The 17,205-nt window shown below is 35.4% G+C and overlaps 1 protein-coding gene across 2 annotated transcripts in view; it reads right to left on the reverse strand.

Annotated features, from left to right (window-relative positions):
- Positions 1-10,332: 10,332 nt before the first annotated feature.
- The window catches only part of TTC33 (tetratricopeptide repeat domain 33), a 32,320-nt gene continuing 25,447 nt past the window's right edge, over positions 10,333-17,205 (reverse strand). For both annotated transcript variants that reach the window (XM_022598620.3, XM_022598614.3), the window contains exons 4-5: positions 15,506-15,637; positions 10,333-12,372 (exon numbers count right to left, since the gene is read on the reverse strand). In XM_022598620.3, the coding sequence (XP_022454328.1) occupies positions 12,019-12,372; positions 15,506-15,637 (486 nt within the window). In that variant the 3' untranslated portion in view covers positions 10,333-12,018. The remainder of the gene's footprint in view (positions 12,373-15,505; positions 15,638-17,205) is intronic.

Below are 17,205 nucleotides of genomic sequence, written 5' to 3' on the forward strand. Positions count from 1 at the left end.
CATTACTCCTAATTCCAGAACATATTCATCATCCCCAAAAGAAACCACATACCCATTTGCAGTCACTCCCAATTCACCTTTCCGCCTAGACCCTGGCAACCACTGTATCTCTATGGATTTGCCTATTCTGGACAGAAATGTAATCATACAATATGTGGCCTTTACTGTCTGCATAATATTTTCAAAGTTCATCCATGTTGCAGCATGAATCAGTACTTCATTCCTGATTTATGGCTGAATAATATTTCACTGTGTGAATATACCACATTTTGTTTATCCATGCATCAGTTGATGAGCATTTGGGTTGATTCCATTATTTGGCTGTTATTAATACCGCTGATAGCCACAGTTGTGTACAAGTATTTGTGGTAACATATTGTTTTCAATTCTCTATATACCTAGGAGTGAAACTGCTGGGTCATTTATTAAGTATATATTTAACTTTTTGAGGAACTGCCAAATGTTTTCCCAAGTGACTGCACCATTTTACATTCCCACCAGCAATGTACAAGCGTTTCAAGTTCTTCACATCCTCACCAATACATGTTATTGTCTTTTTAAATTATTACAGTCATCCTAATGGGTATGAAGTAGTGTCTCACTGTGGTTTTGATTTGCATCTCCCTAGTGACAAATGATGTTGAGAATCTTTTTTATTATTTTTTTAAATGGTAATTTTATATATATATATATATATATATTTTTTAATTTATTTATTTTTGGCTGCGTTGGGTCTCCGTTGCTGCACGTGGGCTTCTCATTGTGGTGGTTTCTCTTGTTGCGGAGCACAGGCTCTAGGTGCACATGTTTCAGTAGTTGTGGCACGTGGGCTCAGTAGTTGTGGCTCACGGGCTCTAGAGCACAGGCTCACTAGTTGTGGCGCATGGGTTTAGTTGCTCTGTGGCATGTGGGATCTTCCCAGACCAGGGCTCAAACCCGTGTCCCCTGCATTGGCAGGCAGATTCTTAACCACTGTACCACCAGGGAAGTCCCAATGTTGAGAATCTTTTCGTATGCATACTGGCCATTTGTATGTCTTCTCTGGAGAAATGCCCATTCAAATCATTTGTGCATTTTTAAATTGGATAACGTGTCTGTATTAGTTTGCTAGGGCTGCCATAACAAAGTACCATAGACTGGTTGTCTTCAACAACAGAAATTTATTTTCTCACAGTTCTGGAGGTTGAAGGTCCAAGATAAAGGCACTGGCAGATTTGGTTTCTCCCAAGGCCTCTCTCCTTGGCTTGTGATGGTTGCCTTCTTGCTGTCTTGCCACGTGGCCTTCTCTGTACACATGCATCCCTGGTATCTCTTTAAGAGGACACCAGTCAGGGGCTTCCCTGGTGGCGCAGTGGCTAAGAATCCACCTGCCAATGCAGGGGACACAGGTTTGAGCCCTGGGCCGGGAAGATCCCACATGCCGTGGAGCAACTAAGCCTGTGTGCCACAACTACTGACCCTGCGCCCTAGAGCCCACGAGCCACAACTACTGAAGCCCGCATGTATAGAGCCTGTGCTCCTCAACAAGAGAAGCCACCGCAATGAGAAGCCCACACACCTCAACGAAGAGCAGCCCCCGCTCGCCGCAACTAGAGAAAGTCCGCGCACAGCAATGAAAACCCAATGCAGCCATAAATAAATAAATAATTTATTAAAAAAAAAAAAGGACACCGGTCACATTGGATTAAGGCCCACCCTATGACTTCATTTAACTTAATTACCTCCTTAAAGGCCCTATCTCCAAATACAGTCACACTGGGGGTTTTAGGGCTTCACCACGTGAATTTCAGGGGGATACAATTCAGTCCATACACTGTCTTTTTATTGTTGAGTCTGGCTTATTCTAAAAAGAACCAAAGGAAGAAAAACTTCAGCATTGTTCGTCATCCATTCCACATTTACTTATAGGACTTACCAACTATGTTATGCAAAGACAGTTTTTTTGTTGTGGGAAACTTGTTTCTGATCATTTAGAGTGTCAAACTTTCTCTGCAGGACAGTTTTGATTATCTAACTGGCTAGTATTAAATCCTACCTGGTCCCAGTAGGATATAGCAGACAGGAAGATAATTTTAACACCATCTCATAATCTTTAAGACAATCTCATAATCTAACCAACCAGGTCAAGTATATTAGAAAAGATTGTGATATTGGTACAGCTATTAAAGTGGTACTTTGACTAGAAGACCATGGAATGCAAGAGTCTTTTCCCAAAGTACAGCCACCCCTCTGCACAAGTTTCTTACTGGAGCCACAAACACAAAGGGCCATGGAAAAATCAAGGCACAGTAGTATTCACCGTTAGCTATGCCTTTAGCCTTAGACTTTAATGCAGAAATATCTGCATTACATGAAACAGCCATTTTTCCTAAACTACTTGTCATAGTTTCAGAACAAAACAAGCCATGAAGTTTCCTCTCTTTTCACTGCTCCCCCACCTCATGCCCTTCCTACCACCACAGAGCCTGAGTCTAAGATGCTGCAAGTGTGATCTTATGATTGCTCTCAAGGTACACCAGAAGTGGAACCAGAGAAAAATAGACTCAGCTCGAGAGAACATTTGATCCTATTGTTTAGCCTGAGCTGCCCTAAGCCACACATGGGGCTGTAGCCCTAGGCTGGAAGTGCTTTGGAAGAAAAGAAGAGAGGAAGATAGTTGGGCTTCTTGTCTTTGTATCAATATCAGCATCTCTACCATTCACTCACAACCTTATATTTATTTACCCTCCCAGGTCATCCACCCCATTCCACACCACAGAAGAGGACAGAGGAGCACACCAGACATACCTGTGTCCTAACAACTTTCAACCACAGCAAGTCCATACACTAGAATCTGAACAACTGGGTAAACATTTCTCTTTCTTGAGTTCAATACAAGGAAGAAACAAAGAGAATTCCAAGAACAGTGATGAAAGAGAACTCAAGGCAACAGCTCTGCAGTAGAACACAGTGAAAGTAGCCTAAGGCAGGAGAAGGGGTTCTGGATGTGTCTCTAGGTTAAAAAAAAAAAAAAAGAAAGGAAAGAAAATCAATGGAGTATTTTATATTTGGAATATTGTGGGGAGTATTATATTTCTATTAGAGGGGATATTTGTAATATATACATGGAAAACTAAAGAACAACAACAAAAAAGGCATATTGACTCCATGAAAAAGAGAAGTATCAGAAAGGTAAAATAAAAATAATAGACTACGTGAGACGAACTATGTGTGATAATTACATAGTCATATTAAACAATGAATATAAATTGAGGCCAAAATTATAATCGACTGTATCGGAAATGGATGCAGAAGTAATAAGTAAATATATTGAGGAAATGTAAGGGAGCCAAATCATATTCCAAATAGTTCATGTCATAAATTTCTAAAAAAAAAAAAAAAAGAATAAGCAGTGAAATCATAATTATATATACACACACATACATATATATGCAGTGAAATCACATATGTGTGTGTGTGTGTGTATTCACACTCTTATACACCAATCATATTTGTAAAAATTTTATAATATGAAAATACCAAGTATGCTTTAGAAACTCTAATACATTGTTGGTGGGGTATAAAATTAGAACCATTTTGAAAAAATGAACTTGGCGTGATCTACTGAAATTGAGGATGTACACAACATCAATATGAATAATAACTGCAAGGATCGAAACATATATGTCTCAATGCATGACTTCATAATGATACAAAAATGAAACAGAACACCTCACCCATCACCTTTGGAGGGTGCTAGAGAACCAACGTATTATTTTGAAAAGTGCTAAATAAAGGGGAAGAACAAAGCCTCCACTACAGAAACTGCCTGTACTACATAAATTGTTTCCAAGGTAACAAAATAGTTGATGAGGGGAAGTTTTTCTTCAAAGATGTTTTCTAGCACCAAAATTCTAACAATTATCACCATTTGTAGCCTCTAATGAAACAATGAATCTAGGCAAAAATAGTCAACAGCTGCTGACATTACAAAGAGAAAGAGACAGCCAGAAATATTTAACTTCTGGTCTAAATATCCAAAACCACCCATGATGTATTCTTACCAGAAAACTGAAGAATTCTAATCATTTTATAGGAAATGTAGGTACAGAGTAACATAATGATATTAGGTGGGATGCAAGAGACAAAATACAAAAAGCAGAAAATTCTAAAGGACAAACAACTCAGTTTAAAAAAAAAATAAACTGCAAGGAAAAAATGAAAGGGAACCTATAGATTATAAAAGACTAAGAGACATATCAACAATGCAACAAATGGACTTTTTTGGGATCCTAATTTAATCAAATCATACTATCACTCAATGTGACACAATCGACAAGGTCTACGTTGTAGCTATTTTTGAAACTTAATTTGTAATTTTAAACTTTCCCAAAAAGGAAATGCTAGATCCAGGTGACAACGCTTGTTAGTTCTATTAAACACTATTGAAAAATTACCAGATCTGTAGAAACTCTTTGAGAAAAGAGTAGGTGGAAATACTTTTCAACCTCTATTTTTAATGAGGTCAGCATTACTCTGATTCAGGAGCTAAAAGAGTATTACAAGAAAGCTACAGACCAATATTTCTCATGAACATAGACATAAAAATCCTTAATATTACCACATCGAATCAAAAAGGATCTAAAAACAATAATCCATCATAACTAAATAGGGCTTATTTTATCCCAGAAATGCAGTTGATTTGACGTTCGAAAAATATATGTAATTCATCATATTAACGGAATAAAAGAGAAAAATCATATGATCTTCTGATGGATGCAGGAAATACATTTATCAAAATTCAATCCCCACTTGTTATAGAAGGTGTTTAGGGCTTCCCTGGTGGCGCAGTGGTTGAGAGTCCGCCTGCCGATGCAGGGGACACGGGTTCGTGCCCTGGTCCAGGAAGGTCCCACGTGCCGCGGAGCGGCTAGGCCCGTGAGCCATGGCCGCCGGGCCTGCGCGTCCGGAGCCTGTGCTCCGCAAAGGGAGAGGCCACAACAGTGAGAGGCCCACGTACCGGGGAAAAAAAAAAAAAAAAAAAAAGGTGTTTAGTAGACTAGAGAAGGAACTTCCTCAATTTAATAAAGGACATATATAAAAACTACAGCTACCATCGTACTTAATGGTGAAAGACCAAAAGATTATAAACAAGGCAAGAATGTCCATTCTCACAGCTTCTGTTTAACATTGTGCTGGAGGTTCTAGCTGGTGTAATAAGGCAAGAGATGGAAATAAAAGGCATTCAGTTTGGAAAAGAAGAAGGAAAACTATCTTCATTCACAACATGATAATATATGTAGAACAGCCTAAACAATCTACAAAAAAGTTAATGCAACTAATAAATGAATTATCAAGGTTGTAGGCTACAATGTCATTATTCAAAAATCGATTATATTTCTATGCAATAGTATCAAACTGGAAAATGAAAATTTAAAGACACCTCTTAAAGCATCAAAAAAATATGAAGTACTTAGGGATAAACTTAACAAAAATATAGGCAAGACTTATTCACAGAAAACTAAAAAACATTACTAAGAAATTAAAGATCTAAAACAATGACAATTACGCTGTGATCATGGATTCAAAGATGTGACATTGTTAAGATGGGAATTCTTCCCAAACTGATTTACAGATTCAATACAATTCCAATCAAAATTCCATTAGACCTGCATGTAGATAGAGACAAATGATTCTAAAATGTATATAAAAGAAACTAGAATAGTTAAACGATTCTTTGAGAAAAAAATAACGGTTAGAAAAATCACACTGATTTTTAAGACTGTAGGACAGTGTGATATTGATATAAGAATCGACATATGGATCAGCCTAACAATACAGAACTCAGACAGACTCTCAAATACATGGTGAAGGTATTTCAATGGGAAAGAGCAGTTTTTAAAAAAATACATAGTACTTGAATAACTGAAAATCAAAAAATGGACCTAGCCCTTCACCTCATATATTACATAAAAATTACCATGAAATGAATCAGACCTAGACATAAAAGCTAAAACTGTAAAACTTCTAGTAGAAAACATAAAATCTTTCTGATCTTGGAGTAAGCACAGATTTCTCAGCACACAAAAAAATACAACCATAAAAGAAATATACTGGACTTCATCAAAATTAGAAACTTCTGCTCTTCAAAAGGTACCATTAAGAAAACAAAAAAGCAAGCCACAGATGGGGACAAAATATTCACAATACATATATCTCAGGATTTTTATCCAGAATATAGAAAAAACTTTTACAACTCAATAATAAGATAACCCAAACTAAAAAATGGGCAAAATGTTTAAAAAGGTACTTCCCAAAAGAAGATATACAAACGTCAAATAAGCATATAAAAGATGCTCAACATCATCAGGGAAATGCATATTAAAACCACAATGAGATATCATTACATATCCACAGAAGTCACTAAAATGAAAACCAACAGCAGTACCAAGCATTGACAAGGATACAGCACAACTGAAACTTTTTTAATCCATTGCTGGTCAGAATGCATAATGGTACAGATACTTTGGAAGATTCAGTTTCCTCTAAAGCTCCACATATACTTATCATAAAACTCAGTAACTCCACCCCCAGGTACTTAAACATATATCCACACACAAACTTGTGACATATGTATATAGCAGCTTTATTCATAATAGACCAAAACTTAGATGTTCATCAACAACTTAGATGTCCATCAACAGATATGAATAAGTGCAAATCATGATATCCGTACAACAGAGTAAGAGCATTAGAAGGAACACATTACTGATATACACAATAGCGTGGATGGATCTCAACATGGATGGATTTCAAAAGTATTATGCTAAGCGAAAAAGGTCAGAAAGAGTATATATTGTATGATATATTTATTTGAAATTCTAGAAAAGTCAAATCAACTTATAGTCACAGAAAGAAAATTAGTAGTTGACTAGTGCTGGCTGGTGGGGTGGAGGGGAACTGGCTATAAATGGGCATTAGAGAACTTTCTGGGTAATGGAAATACTCTACACCTTGATGGTAATGGTGTCAAAGCTCTTACAATGAATGCATGTTATTACACGTAAATTACACTCTTAAAGTTGACAGGGTGGGCAGAGATATTGTTTCATATTCTTCCCTTCAAATTAAATCTAGAGTCGATATTGTGGTCTAGCACAATGCTAAGTCAGCAGACCTTTTAGATACCCTGAACAAATGTTTACATGTTGCCTTGTAATTAACACTACCCATTTTCAATAGAACTTCCATGATTTAAAAAAATCTAAAATTAGAAAAAAATTTGGTTTTTGTCTCATGCTTACATTGAAATATAATCTGCATGAATCTTTGTTAGGGTTTGAGGGAGTCATAAAATAACACCCTTTTCCCCTCCTGACTTTTTGAGCCACTTGAGAGACAAAAAGTCATGTAGAGATTTAATATGTCAGAATTACTGCTGAAAAAGTCTAGGTCAGAGGATGTGATTTAGGTTTGTGACAACAATGGCCACCTAATATCAAACCCAGAATTAGACAGACCTGCTCACCAAGGCATGGGCAGTCCTGCACAACTACAGGTCTCCCCTCACAGGGACAGAGAGTCTTCACTGCAAAACCTACAACATTTCTGGCAAGAGACCACAACACAGGCTCTCTGCACGCATGATACATCCAAAAACAAAAAAAAAGGCAGAAAGGGGCTGTAGGTCCAGTTCTTTATCTTAAATTCCCTTTACTGGTGAGGTGGGAGAGGGGAGGCAAGGAAGAGATTGCAATTTCTCGGTTAATGGATGTCCAAAGCAGCACCATCCCCACCCTCTGCCTTCCCAACAAAGTGTAGACCAGCATTTCTCACCCTTTCTTCCACCCTGCACACACAGCAAGTGAGGTTCACACACAACACACATTAAGGCACAATTCATGGTACACTGGCTATAGGGCCATCCCTTCTCTTCCATTCAAGTGGACATACTTAATTGCATGTGGCAGAAGTGACACATTTCATTTTACTTTGGTAATGAGTAAATCATTTATAAACATGTGTATTTTATTATTGGTTAAAAAAAGAAAAACCTTACTTTCTCAATCCTAAAATGTCATCAATTACAAAATACACCATCAGTTTCATAATAACCTCTGAGGAAAAACACACTTAATATACCTAATGATTTGAAGATAATTATAGAACTATGGTTTTTGTGTCAACTCACAGCTCATTTAGATACATGTATGTCATGAAATCAAAGTCCAGAGTCAATTTAGAAGGGCTTCTGACTCATGAAACCTGAAATTAAAGAAATGACTGACAATTTCCTACTGCTGGGAAAGGAAGGGAAACAAGCTTTTGACATCATTACATAAAGTATATAATGTAATGTTAGTTATAATCCTGGAAACTCTAGTTTTCTGAAACAAACCTTTTTTTTATTTAAAGTCTTCATTATAGTTTTGACATACAACATCAATTTAAAAGCTGATTTCGTACGTGAGTACCATAAAATTTTGTACATAGGCTCCAATTAAAGTAGATCCAACTAATTATTAGAGAAATGCAAATCAAAACTACAATGAGGTATCACCTCACACCAGTTAGAATGGGCTTCATCAGAAAATCTACAAACAATAAATGCTGGAGAGGGTGTGGAGAAAAGGGAACCCTCTTGCACTGTTGGTGGGAATGTAATTGATACAGCCACTATGGAGAACAGTATGGAGGTTCCTTAAAAAACTAAAAATTGAATTACCATATGATCCAGCAATCCCACTACTGGGCATATACCCAGAGAAAACCATAATTCAAAAAGACACATGCACCCCAATCTTCATTGCAGCACTATTTACAATAGCCAGGTCATGGAAGCAACCTAAATGCCCATTGACAGACGAATGGATAAAGAAGATGTGGTACATATATACAATGGAATATTACTCAGCCATAAAAAGGAATGAAATTGGGTCATTTGTAGAGACATGGATGGATCTAGAGACTGTCATACAGAGTGAAGTAAGTCAGAAAGGGAAAAACAAATATCGTACATTAGTGCATATATGTGGAACCTAGAAAAATGGTACAGATGAAACGGTTTGCAGGGCAGAAATTGAGACACAGATGTAGAGAACAAACGTATAGACACCAAGGGGGGAAAATGGCGGGTGGTGGTGGTGTGATGAATTGGGCGATTGGGATTGACATGTATACACTGATGTGTACAAAATGGATGACTAATAAGGACCTGCTGTATAAAAAAATAAATAAAATAAAATTCAAAAATTCAAAAAAAAAAAAAGTAGATCCAGGTTCTGTGATTTATACCTTGCATGACTTTTCAATGTTTAGCACATTTAAGATAGATACTCTATAATCTAAGAACCTGTTGTCGGGACCTCCCTGGCAGTCCAGTGGTTAAGACTCTGTGCTCCCACTGCCGGGGGTGTGGGTTCGACTCCTCGTCGGGGAACTAAAATCCCGCATGCCACTGGTGCGGCCAAACAACAACAACAACAAAAAGAACCCGTTGTCTAGAGAATAATATATGATTCTCAAATCATCAGGCATGGTCTGGATGTGTAGTGTTCTGACTAATGAGTGTCTATGCCATACAATTTTCAAACAAGAATACTACAAACTATGTTCAATATAATGTTAGTGTTTAGTGCTGTTTCAGAAAGTATATTAAATATATTTGATTATATCTTTATCATGAACATCAATTGTTTTTCTCTCAGATTCAAAAGAATTTGCTATTATAGTTACCAAGCTTGGTAAAGATCTATCGGTATTCACATCCTTATAAAATAATGTATGCATTCTTCTCTTCACACACAGAAGAGTGTTAGCTAAGCATCTTTTGGGGCCTGAAGAAATGAGCTGCCTTCCTTCTGTATAATTCACTATTTCTTTCTCTCCTCCGTCTTGCATCTAAACCATCTTATGTCTTATCTCTGTGTAAGGAAGAGACAAACCTGGCCTACTGATGTCAATACAGAGGAAACGCTAGGTTCATAAACAGAATTTAGTGGCTACATGCACTCCATCCTGGGTCTTGCTTCTTTTGGGTTGAGATATAGACCTTACACCAAGAAGAGTCCTCAACTGAAAGCCATCTGTTCTACAGTATCAGAAGTAGTGACTTCTCACTTTCACGAAAGGAAAAGATTACAAAGAAGTTCTCCTCCTTTCTTAAAATCAGAAGAAAGTGAGGTTAAATAAAACCAATTCAAGTTCTTCATAGAAATAGCTAGCATTTACTGAGTACTTCATACACAAGACACCATACAAGGTGCCTTACATATTTTATTTTCACATAAGAAATGAATTAAATAAATCAATCTAATTTTTCAAAAGCTAACAACACAAAATAATAGGCAAACCTTTAAATGCAGAAAAAACCTATTTATTCACAAATTATACAATACACATCCATTACTCAAAACAACGTACAAAATAGTAAGTGCTCACTTCTCTAGATCCCCAACTATCTGCCCTTTGAGAATATACCTTATTAAACAAAATAAAATATAATTAATATTTGTTTTTTGGGTCTTTCTAAAACTAACTTCTTTAACCAGAGCTAACTTTCTGATACAACTTTAGGGAAAAAATATAATACTTTCCAAGGTAAGTGCTGGCTTCTCCAACTCTGAAAAAAAGAGGTAAGCATTCGACTAAAAGAAATGTTTTTAAATTATCTCAGAAAAATGTACAGTATTACATGTACATGCCCTCAGAGGGTAAGGTGAGATTCTTTAAAATAACTTACTTCCTCTCTAACAAGGATAAAATTAATTTTAAACCAATAATAGCTTCCTGAGTTTCAGAAGTAACAGCACACAGCAGTTCTACTGTACTAACATATATGTGGCATAAAAATAACAATTAATATTAGCAATGACAGTATTGACTTGTGGATGTGACTGTGGCCTTTCAATGAAATATATTCTGCAATATATCCTTTCTACTCATGGGACTGAACCATAAATCACATTTCAGTTTCTATGTATGTTGTGCCTAAGGTATTCGTTCATTGGCACTTTAATAAATCTCTACTTTTTTTTTCTCCAATTTTTAGAAAGGTATAATTTAGCTATTTAAAACTGTGATTGTTTCTCATTTCACTGAGTAGTTCCAGAAAAGTTAACTAGAAAAGGAATTCCAAACCATCAGCTGGAAAGTTATATCAAGAGATAAGTTATTTTCAAGGGTTTTAATCTTGTAAAAATAAGGAAAAGAAAATAACTGCTTTTGACTGGGACAACAGCAGTGCGATTTGTTATGATGTATCTATAAGAGCCATTCGTTTTAAAAAATGCACATCTTAAAAATGACTCATTTGGTACTAAGGACTGCTCTATCTACTTTAATAATTTAAAAAATAAAACCATGATTCTGACATTTATCAGTATTTCACACATCTAACAAATACTGAAACTAGCAACTACCATTGTTATAAATAACTATAAAGTCAAAACAAAAGCACAAATCAGAATTAAGAGAAACTTCAGAAAATATTCAGAATGTACACATTTGCATGCATTTTCAGTCAAACTTTCAAGGATCCCACATATAACCAAATGACAACTTTGAATCAAAATGAATGTCAAAAAGATTCAAGCTTTGTGACAGACTTACTCTAATGAAAGAAGAGAAAAAGAAGAGTGAAGAGTAACAGCAGGGTATTTCTAGCAGGGCAAGAAGCCTACTTCCTTTATCATAAAAGCCAACAAGTCAATATTTTAATAACACTGGCCATCAAGTTATTCACTATTTGAGAATTTACTTTTCAAGTTGTATCTTTAAAATGCATTCACTTATATATTTGGATTAAATTAAGCTTATTAATCAAAAAACCACTGTACTCAGAATTTTAATCTTAAGAAGCTGAAATCATAGCTTATCAAAGCAGAGTCCAAACACTACACAATAATTCTTCCATTTAGTTTTCATATGCCTCATCTGAAAAACTTATTTTACAAACAGGAGTTTTGCCCTGTTTCTCTAAATGCCCCAACGGCTAAAATTTAGGTGGCAAAGATAGATTCAAATGATTCCTGCTAAGCTTCATCGGGCTTTGATAAAAACAGAGCCATCTGGTGGAGCAGCACCGTCTTCCTTCTCAGTCACAGTCTCTACAGTCCCAGAAGCCGACACAATGACCATTGTTTTATCTGCTGCAACTGTCTTCTGTTTTTCAGCAATAGCTGCACAAACAGCTACAATCTCCTCACTTTCAAAGTCATACTCAGGAATTGACTTTGGTGAGAAATGTGTTACCTCTGCTGGTGCTTCACTTTTTTTAATCCTCTGTGCTACCTTCTGCTGCTCCTGGAGCGTTCTTGCCCAAGAAAGGTCTTCTTTCCATATTTCAGGGTTCATTGGATAGATGTGAAGGGCTACTTGAAAACTTCGAATTGCCTAGGGAGGAGAAAAGGTCAGACTTTTTTGTTTGCTTAGTTTTAAAAAAGGAGTGTATTTAATATAATCCACAATATCCATATCTCTCTCTCTCTTTTTCCTCAATGTATTAGAATGTAAAGATGGAAGTTAGAGCTGTTCTCTACCCACTAGATGATGGTTACAGTAAAAAAAAAAAAAAAAAAAAGAGTCAAAGAGTGTAAAAGAAAGTGGCTGACAAATTGCTGATGAGGACTAAAAGTCTATTAAAACAGAGGTACTGATATTATGGCTCAAAACAAGGCAAATGCATTGTTCAGCTTCTGCAGATCAGCAAATATATAAATCTGGCGATTTCCTGGGCTAACCCATGATCAGAAAGGTACCAGGAATGCATATCTTTGAAGCCAAGAGTTTAGATCATAATAATGATAACACGTCTTGAGTGTCACAGGAGACAAAGAAGGACATTATATAATGATAAAAGTGTCAATTCACCAGAAAAATATAACGATTATAAATATATATGCACCCAACATCAGAACATTTAAGTATATAAACACTGACAGAACTGAAGGGAGAAACAGACAGCAATAAAGTATTAGTAGTGGATTCAACACCCCACTTTCAATAATGGATAGAACATTCAGACAGAAGATCAATAAGGAAACAGAAGATTTGAACAACACTATAGACCAAAGGGACCTAACAGACATATACAGAATGATTCATACAACAGCAGCAAAATACACATCATTCTCAAGAACACACAGAACATTTCCAGGATAGATCACATCTTAGGTCACAAAACAAGTCTTAAATTTAAGAAGACATACCAAGTATCTTTTCTGACTACAATGGAATAAAACTAGAAATCAACAGCAGAAGGAAACTGGAAAAACTTACAGATACATGGAAATAAAACAGCACATTCTTGAACAACCAGTGAGTCAAAGAAGAAATCAAAAGAGAAATTAAAACATATCTTGAGATGAAAATTAAAATGTAACATCCTGATACTATAGGATACAGCAAAAGCAAAACTAAGTGGAAGTTTATAATGATAAATGCCTACGTTAAAAAAAGAAAAGATCTCAAGGAAAAAAACCTAACTTTATACCTCGAAGAATTAGAAAATGAAAAACAAACTAAGCCTATGAACATTTTCCAACATACACACCTAGCTCCGCATAAAAATCTAAATACTCATAGATGTATATACAACTATTGACTTTTAATTTACTGCCTGTTCTATTTACCTATGTATTTTCTTATGTTTTTGTCCATATGTATATGTATAAAGAACACAGCCAATGTACATATACATTGTACATATACATTGGCTCACAGCCAATGTACATATACATTGTACGTATACATTGGCTCACAGCCAATGTACATATACATTGTACAATGTACATATACATTGTACAATGTACATATACATTGTCCATATGTATATGTAGAAAGAACTGTGAGATGTTAGAAATTTTAGCTTGTTTTCAATATATTTTTTTATAGTATTCCCTTCATTATGACAATGAGTAAAGTTATTTTTTTAACCATTCTAGTATTTCAAAAGAACAGCTTAAGTTTACATAAAAATTACAAATTTAGATTTTTTTCAAGTAGAGCCCTAAAACTATATTAAATGGGGGAAAAACACTTTTAATTCTAAGAATTTCACAATATAAATAGAAAGAAATGTATCAAGTGGAAAAAATAACAGTTGAACAACTGGTACTCCTATTTTAAAAACTTAAAATATTGAATAATTTTACTTTTATTGGTTTATTCAAAGTATCTCTGTTGTCTCACCTGCAGTTTATTTTCTTTCTTTATAGGACAATCTTTGCTAAACATTATGTCCTAGAGATTTTTCCCATTACCATAGGTACTTATAAGCAAAACAGATAATGATTTGTAAGTTTCTAATAAAGAGAAATGGGTAAAAAGTATCATAGAATAGACTTTTGTTTTGCTGTTAACCCGTTAGAAAACTAAATTCCTTGAATTTCTTTTTCCAACTCTGATATGATTTAAGTCTTCAGATAAAAAAGAGGAAAGATGACTATGTTAAATGGCAAGGAAAGAAAACAACCTTTGGTTTAACTTGTTTCCATCACTGTGAATTTTATTTCAGATTATCATTTTTAAGTTATTTTACTTTAAGCAATCCTTTTCTCATCAAAATTCCTTATGATTTTTGAGAATTTGACAAATACCTTCTTTGGTAATTAGAAATAATGATATATTTACAAGAGTACCAGAAAAATCTAAGTTATCTACAACTGACTAAAGCCATTATTAGTAATGTTAAATTCAGGATTTACCAATAATTTTAGCCTTTAAAGAAACTTCTTTGGCATTTTTTTGCTTGTTTTGTTTTTAACTGTAAAAAGCTAATAAAAGCATGAAAAATCTTAATTTTTGATGACAAAGAGCAAATGTGGCACCACTATATTAGATTTACAGAAGTCTTTTAGGAAATTAGCTGTCAGGTATATATAGTTCAGTCAAAAGAAAAACAAAAACAGGACAATGCTCACAGCCAACTCTGACCTACCAAGCCTTTGCTACCTACAAGGTATAGTCCAGACAAGGTGAGAAATGCATCAAGTACCAGTTTAGAGTAAACTTTACACAATGAGTATTTCATTTTCATAAGCTTCTACCCTTCCCCATTTCTCCCCTCACTAAGCTTAGCAATTTTTCAGTCTGAATATTTATCACCATTACTCTCCTGTATTTCACTTTCTTCCTTCCTCAACATAATCTTTTAGTGATTTTTGTCTCCATGGTGATACTAATACCACTTTATAATGTGATAAATTTAATGATGCAAGGAACTAACCTAAAAGTTGTTTTATATTTAAATAAGGTTTACCAAATGCCTACATTTCATGTTAATATTTTTTTAATTCCCATGATGTCAAATACCTGAAAAATATTCTGATCCTGATGTAATTGATATCTGTAATGGAAAAAGATGTTTGGTAATAACTCATCTGTGTTTATGGGTTAATACCTTTAAAAGGTTATTTGCTATTTACTTTTTGTGTACACATGATAAATGACTATTTACTTTTTGGTTCAGCTGATGAAAAGCATGTCAAAATAAAATGTCATCACTGTAATAATCTGACTTACTTACCAAGACTATCTCTCCTAATCCAAGCTGAGCACGTCCCAAAGTTTGCCAAGATTCCCATGAATGTGGATTTCTCTGGACAGCCATTTCCGCAGCATGAACTGCTGGGAACGTTTCATGAAGAGACATTAGGACCTATACCCAAAAAAGAAGAAACAAAACCCATCAGTAATATTCATAAATTAGCAAACTAAATACTAGCCAAAAAGAAAAAATGGATAATTGTATGTAAACAACTCTTTTCATTTTTAAAAATATATTTTTAGTCTGGAAAATGTAACATTTTAGTGGGTTTGACCCCCTTCTCTGCTCTTCAGGGTTAGAAATTATATTCTTCCTACTCCTGAAATAACTATGAAAAATATAAAGCATTCCCTTTTCAACTGATGAAACCTACTGTCCATCTGGTCAAAACCAGGTGGTCATATTCTGGCCATGGTGGCTCACAGCTATTTGAACCCCAATTCCCCTTCTATTTATTCTACTTACAATGTGTTTTTTTAGGGAACTCCAGGTCCTGCTGTCAAACAAGGTAAATTTAAATTTGTTCAACTACCCATCCTATCCCTAGTGAACATCTTTCTGCTATAAAAATCATTTAAACACTCCACCAGCCTCCCCACAACTGGGTTCTTCAAATCATACACATCAGAAAAATCAGGGAGTTCCAGAACCCTCTACCTCAATTTATGGGAAAGGGCTGGCTTTTATCTATAATATTTTGCCCATCTGCATTTCACAAGATTTGTGACACCATCATTATCACGTTCCAAATAAAACAACTCATTTCATATAGCTTGCCACAAATCCTATCTTTAATACATACATATTTAAGATTAAAAATTAAAGACTTATCCAAATGAAGGTCCTCACAGCACTCCATTCAGTGGAAATAATTTATTTGGGTTTTTCCTGGATAAACTACCATCAAAGCTGAAAAAGGATGTGCCCTATGTTTGGGATCATCATCTGTAAGATACGCTAGGTGTGTGGATCAAGGCTGAACTGCAACCACTCCCTGCCAGAAGTATGGTTAATTCTCTGTTTGAGATTTTAAACATCTTTTGGATAATCTAATACAAGTGCTCAGAGGTTTTCTTTATGAAATTTCCCACAAAATATTAAAACTGTATTTTTAAGTACAAATGTTATTTTTGTAATATTAATAAATTGAGTCTATTCTGACCTTTTGCTATGGACTAGGCCATTATTAGAGAAATAGCATAATCTAGAATCCAATCCATCCTCATTCTGAAGAGACTGAGTTATTGCTAAGTCCACTACAATTAATTTCCAAGGAAAGCTAACACATTTCATTCATTTAAGAGATCACCAGTGACTTTTTAAAAGACATCCATCTGCTCATATCTTAAGCAGTTAGGTTGAAATGAAAGTTAGCTTCACTGTGAAGTGTTTTAAACAAACTTCTAATTTGATGCATGAGGAAGAGCCATAAATAATATGGTGACATATGTTTTTTCCAAATAAATTATATTTTAAAAAAAAGAAAATGGGGCTTCCCTGGTGGCGCAGTAGTTAAGAATCCGCCTGCCAATGCAGGGGACATGGGTTTGAGCCCTGGTCCGGGAAGATCCCACACGCCGTTGAGCAACTAAGCCCGTGTGCCGCAACTACTGAGCCTGCGCTCTAGAACCCGAGAGCCACAACTACTGAAGCCCGCACACCTAGAGCCTGTGCTCCGC

Source organism: Delphinapterus leucas, chromosome 3 (genome assembly GCF_059928025.1).
Source record: "Delphinapterus leucas isolate spDelLeu-1000000601 "Yukka" chromosome 3, BTC_Dleu_Yukka2, whole genome shotgun sequence".
In the NCBI taxonomy this organism is placed as follows: domain Eukaryota; kingdom Metazoa; phylum Chordata; class Mammalia; order Artiodactyla; family Monodontidae; genus Delphinapterus; species Delphinapterus leucas.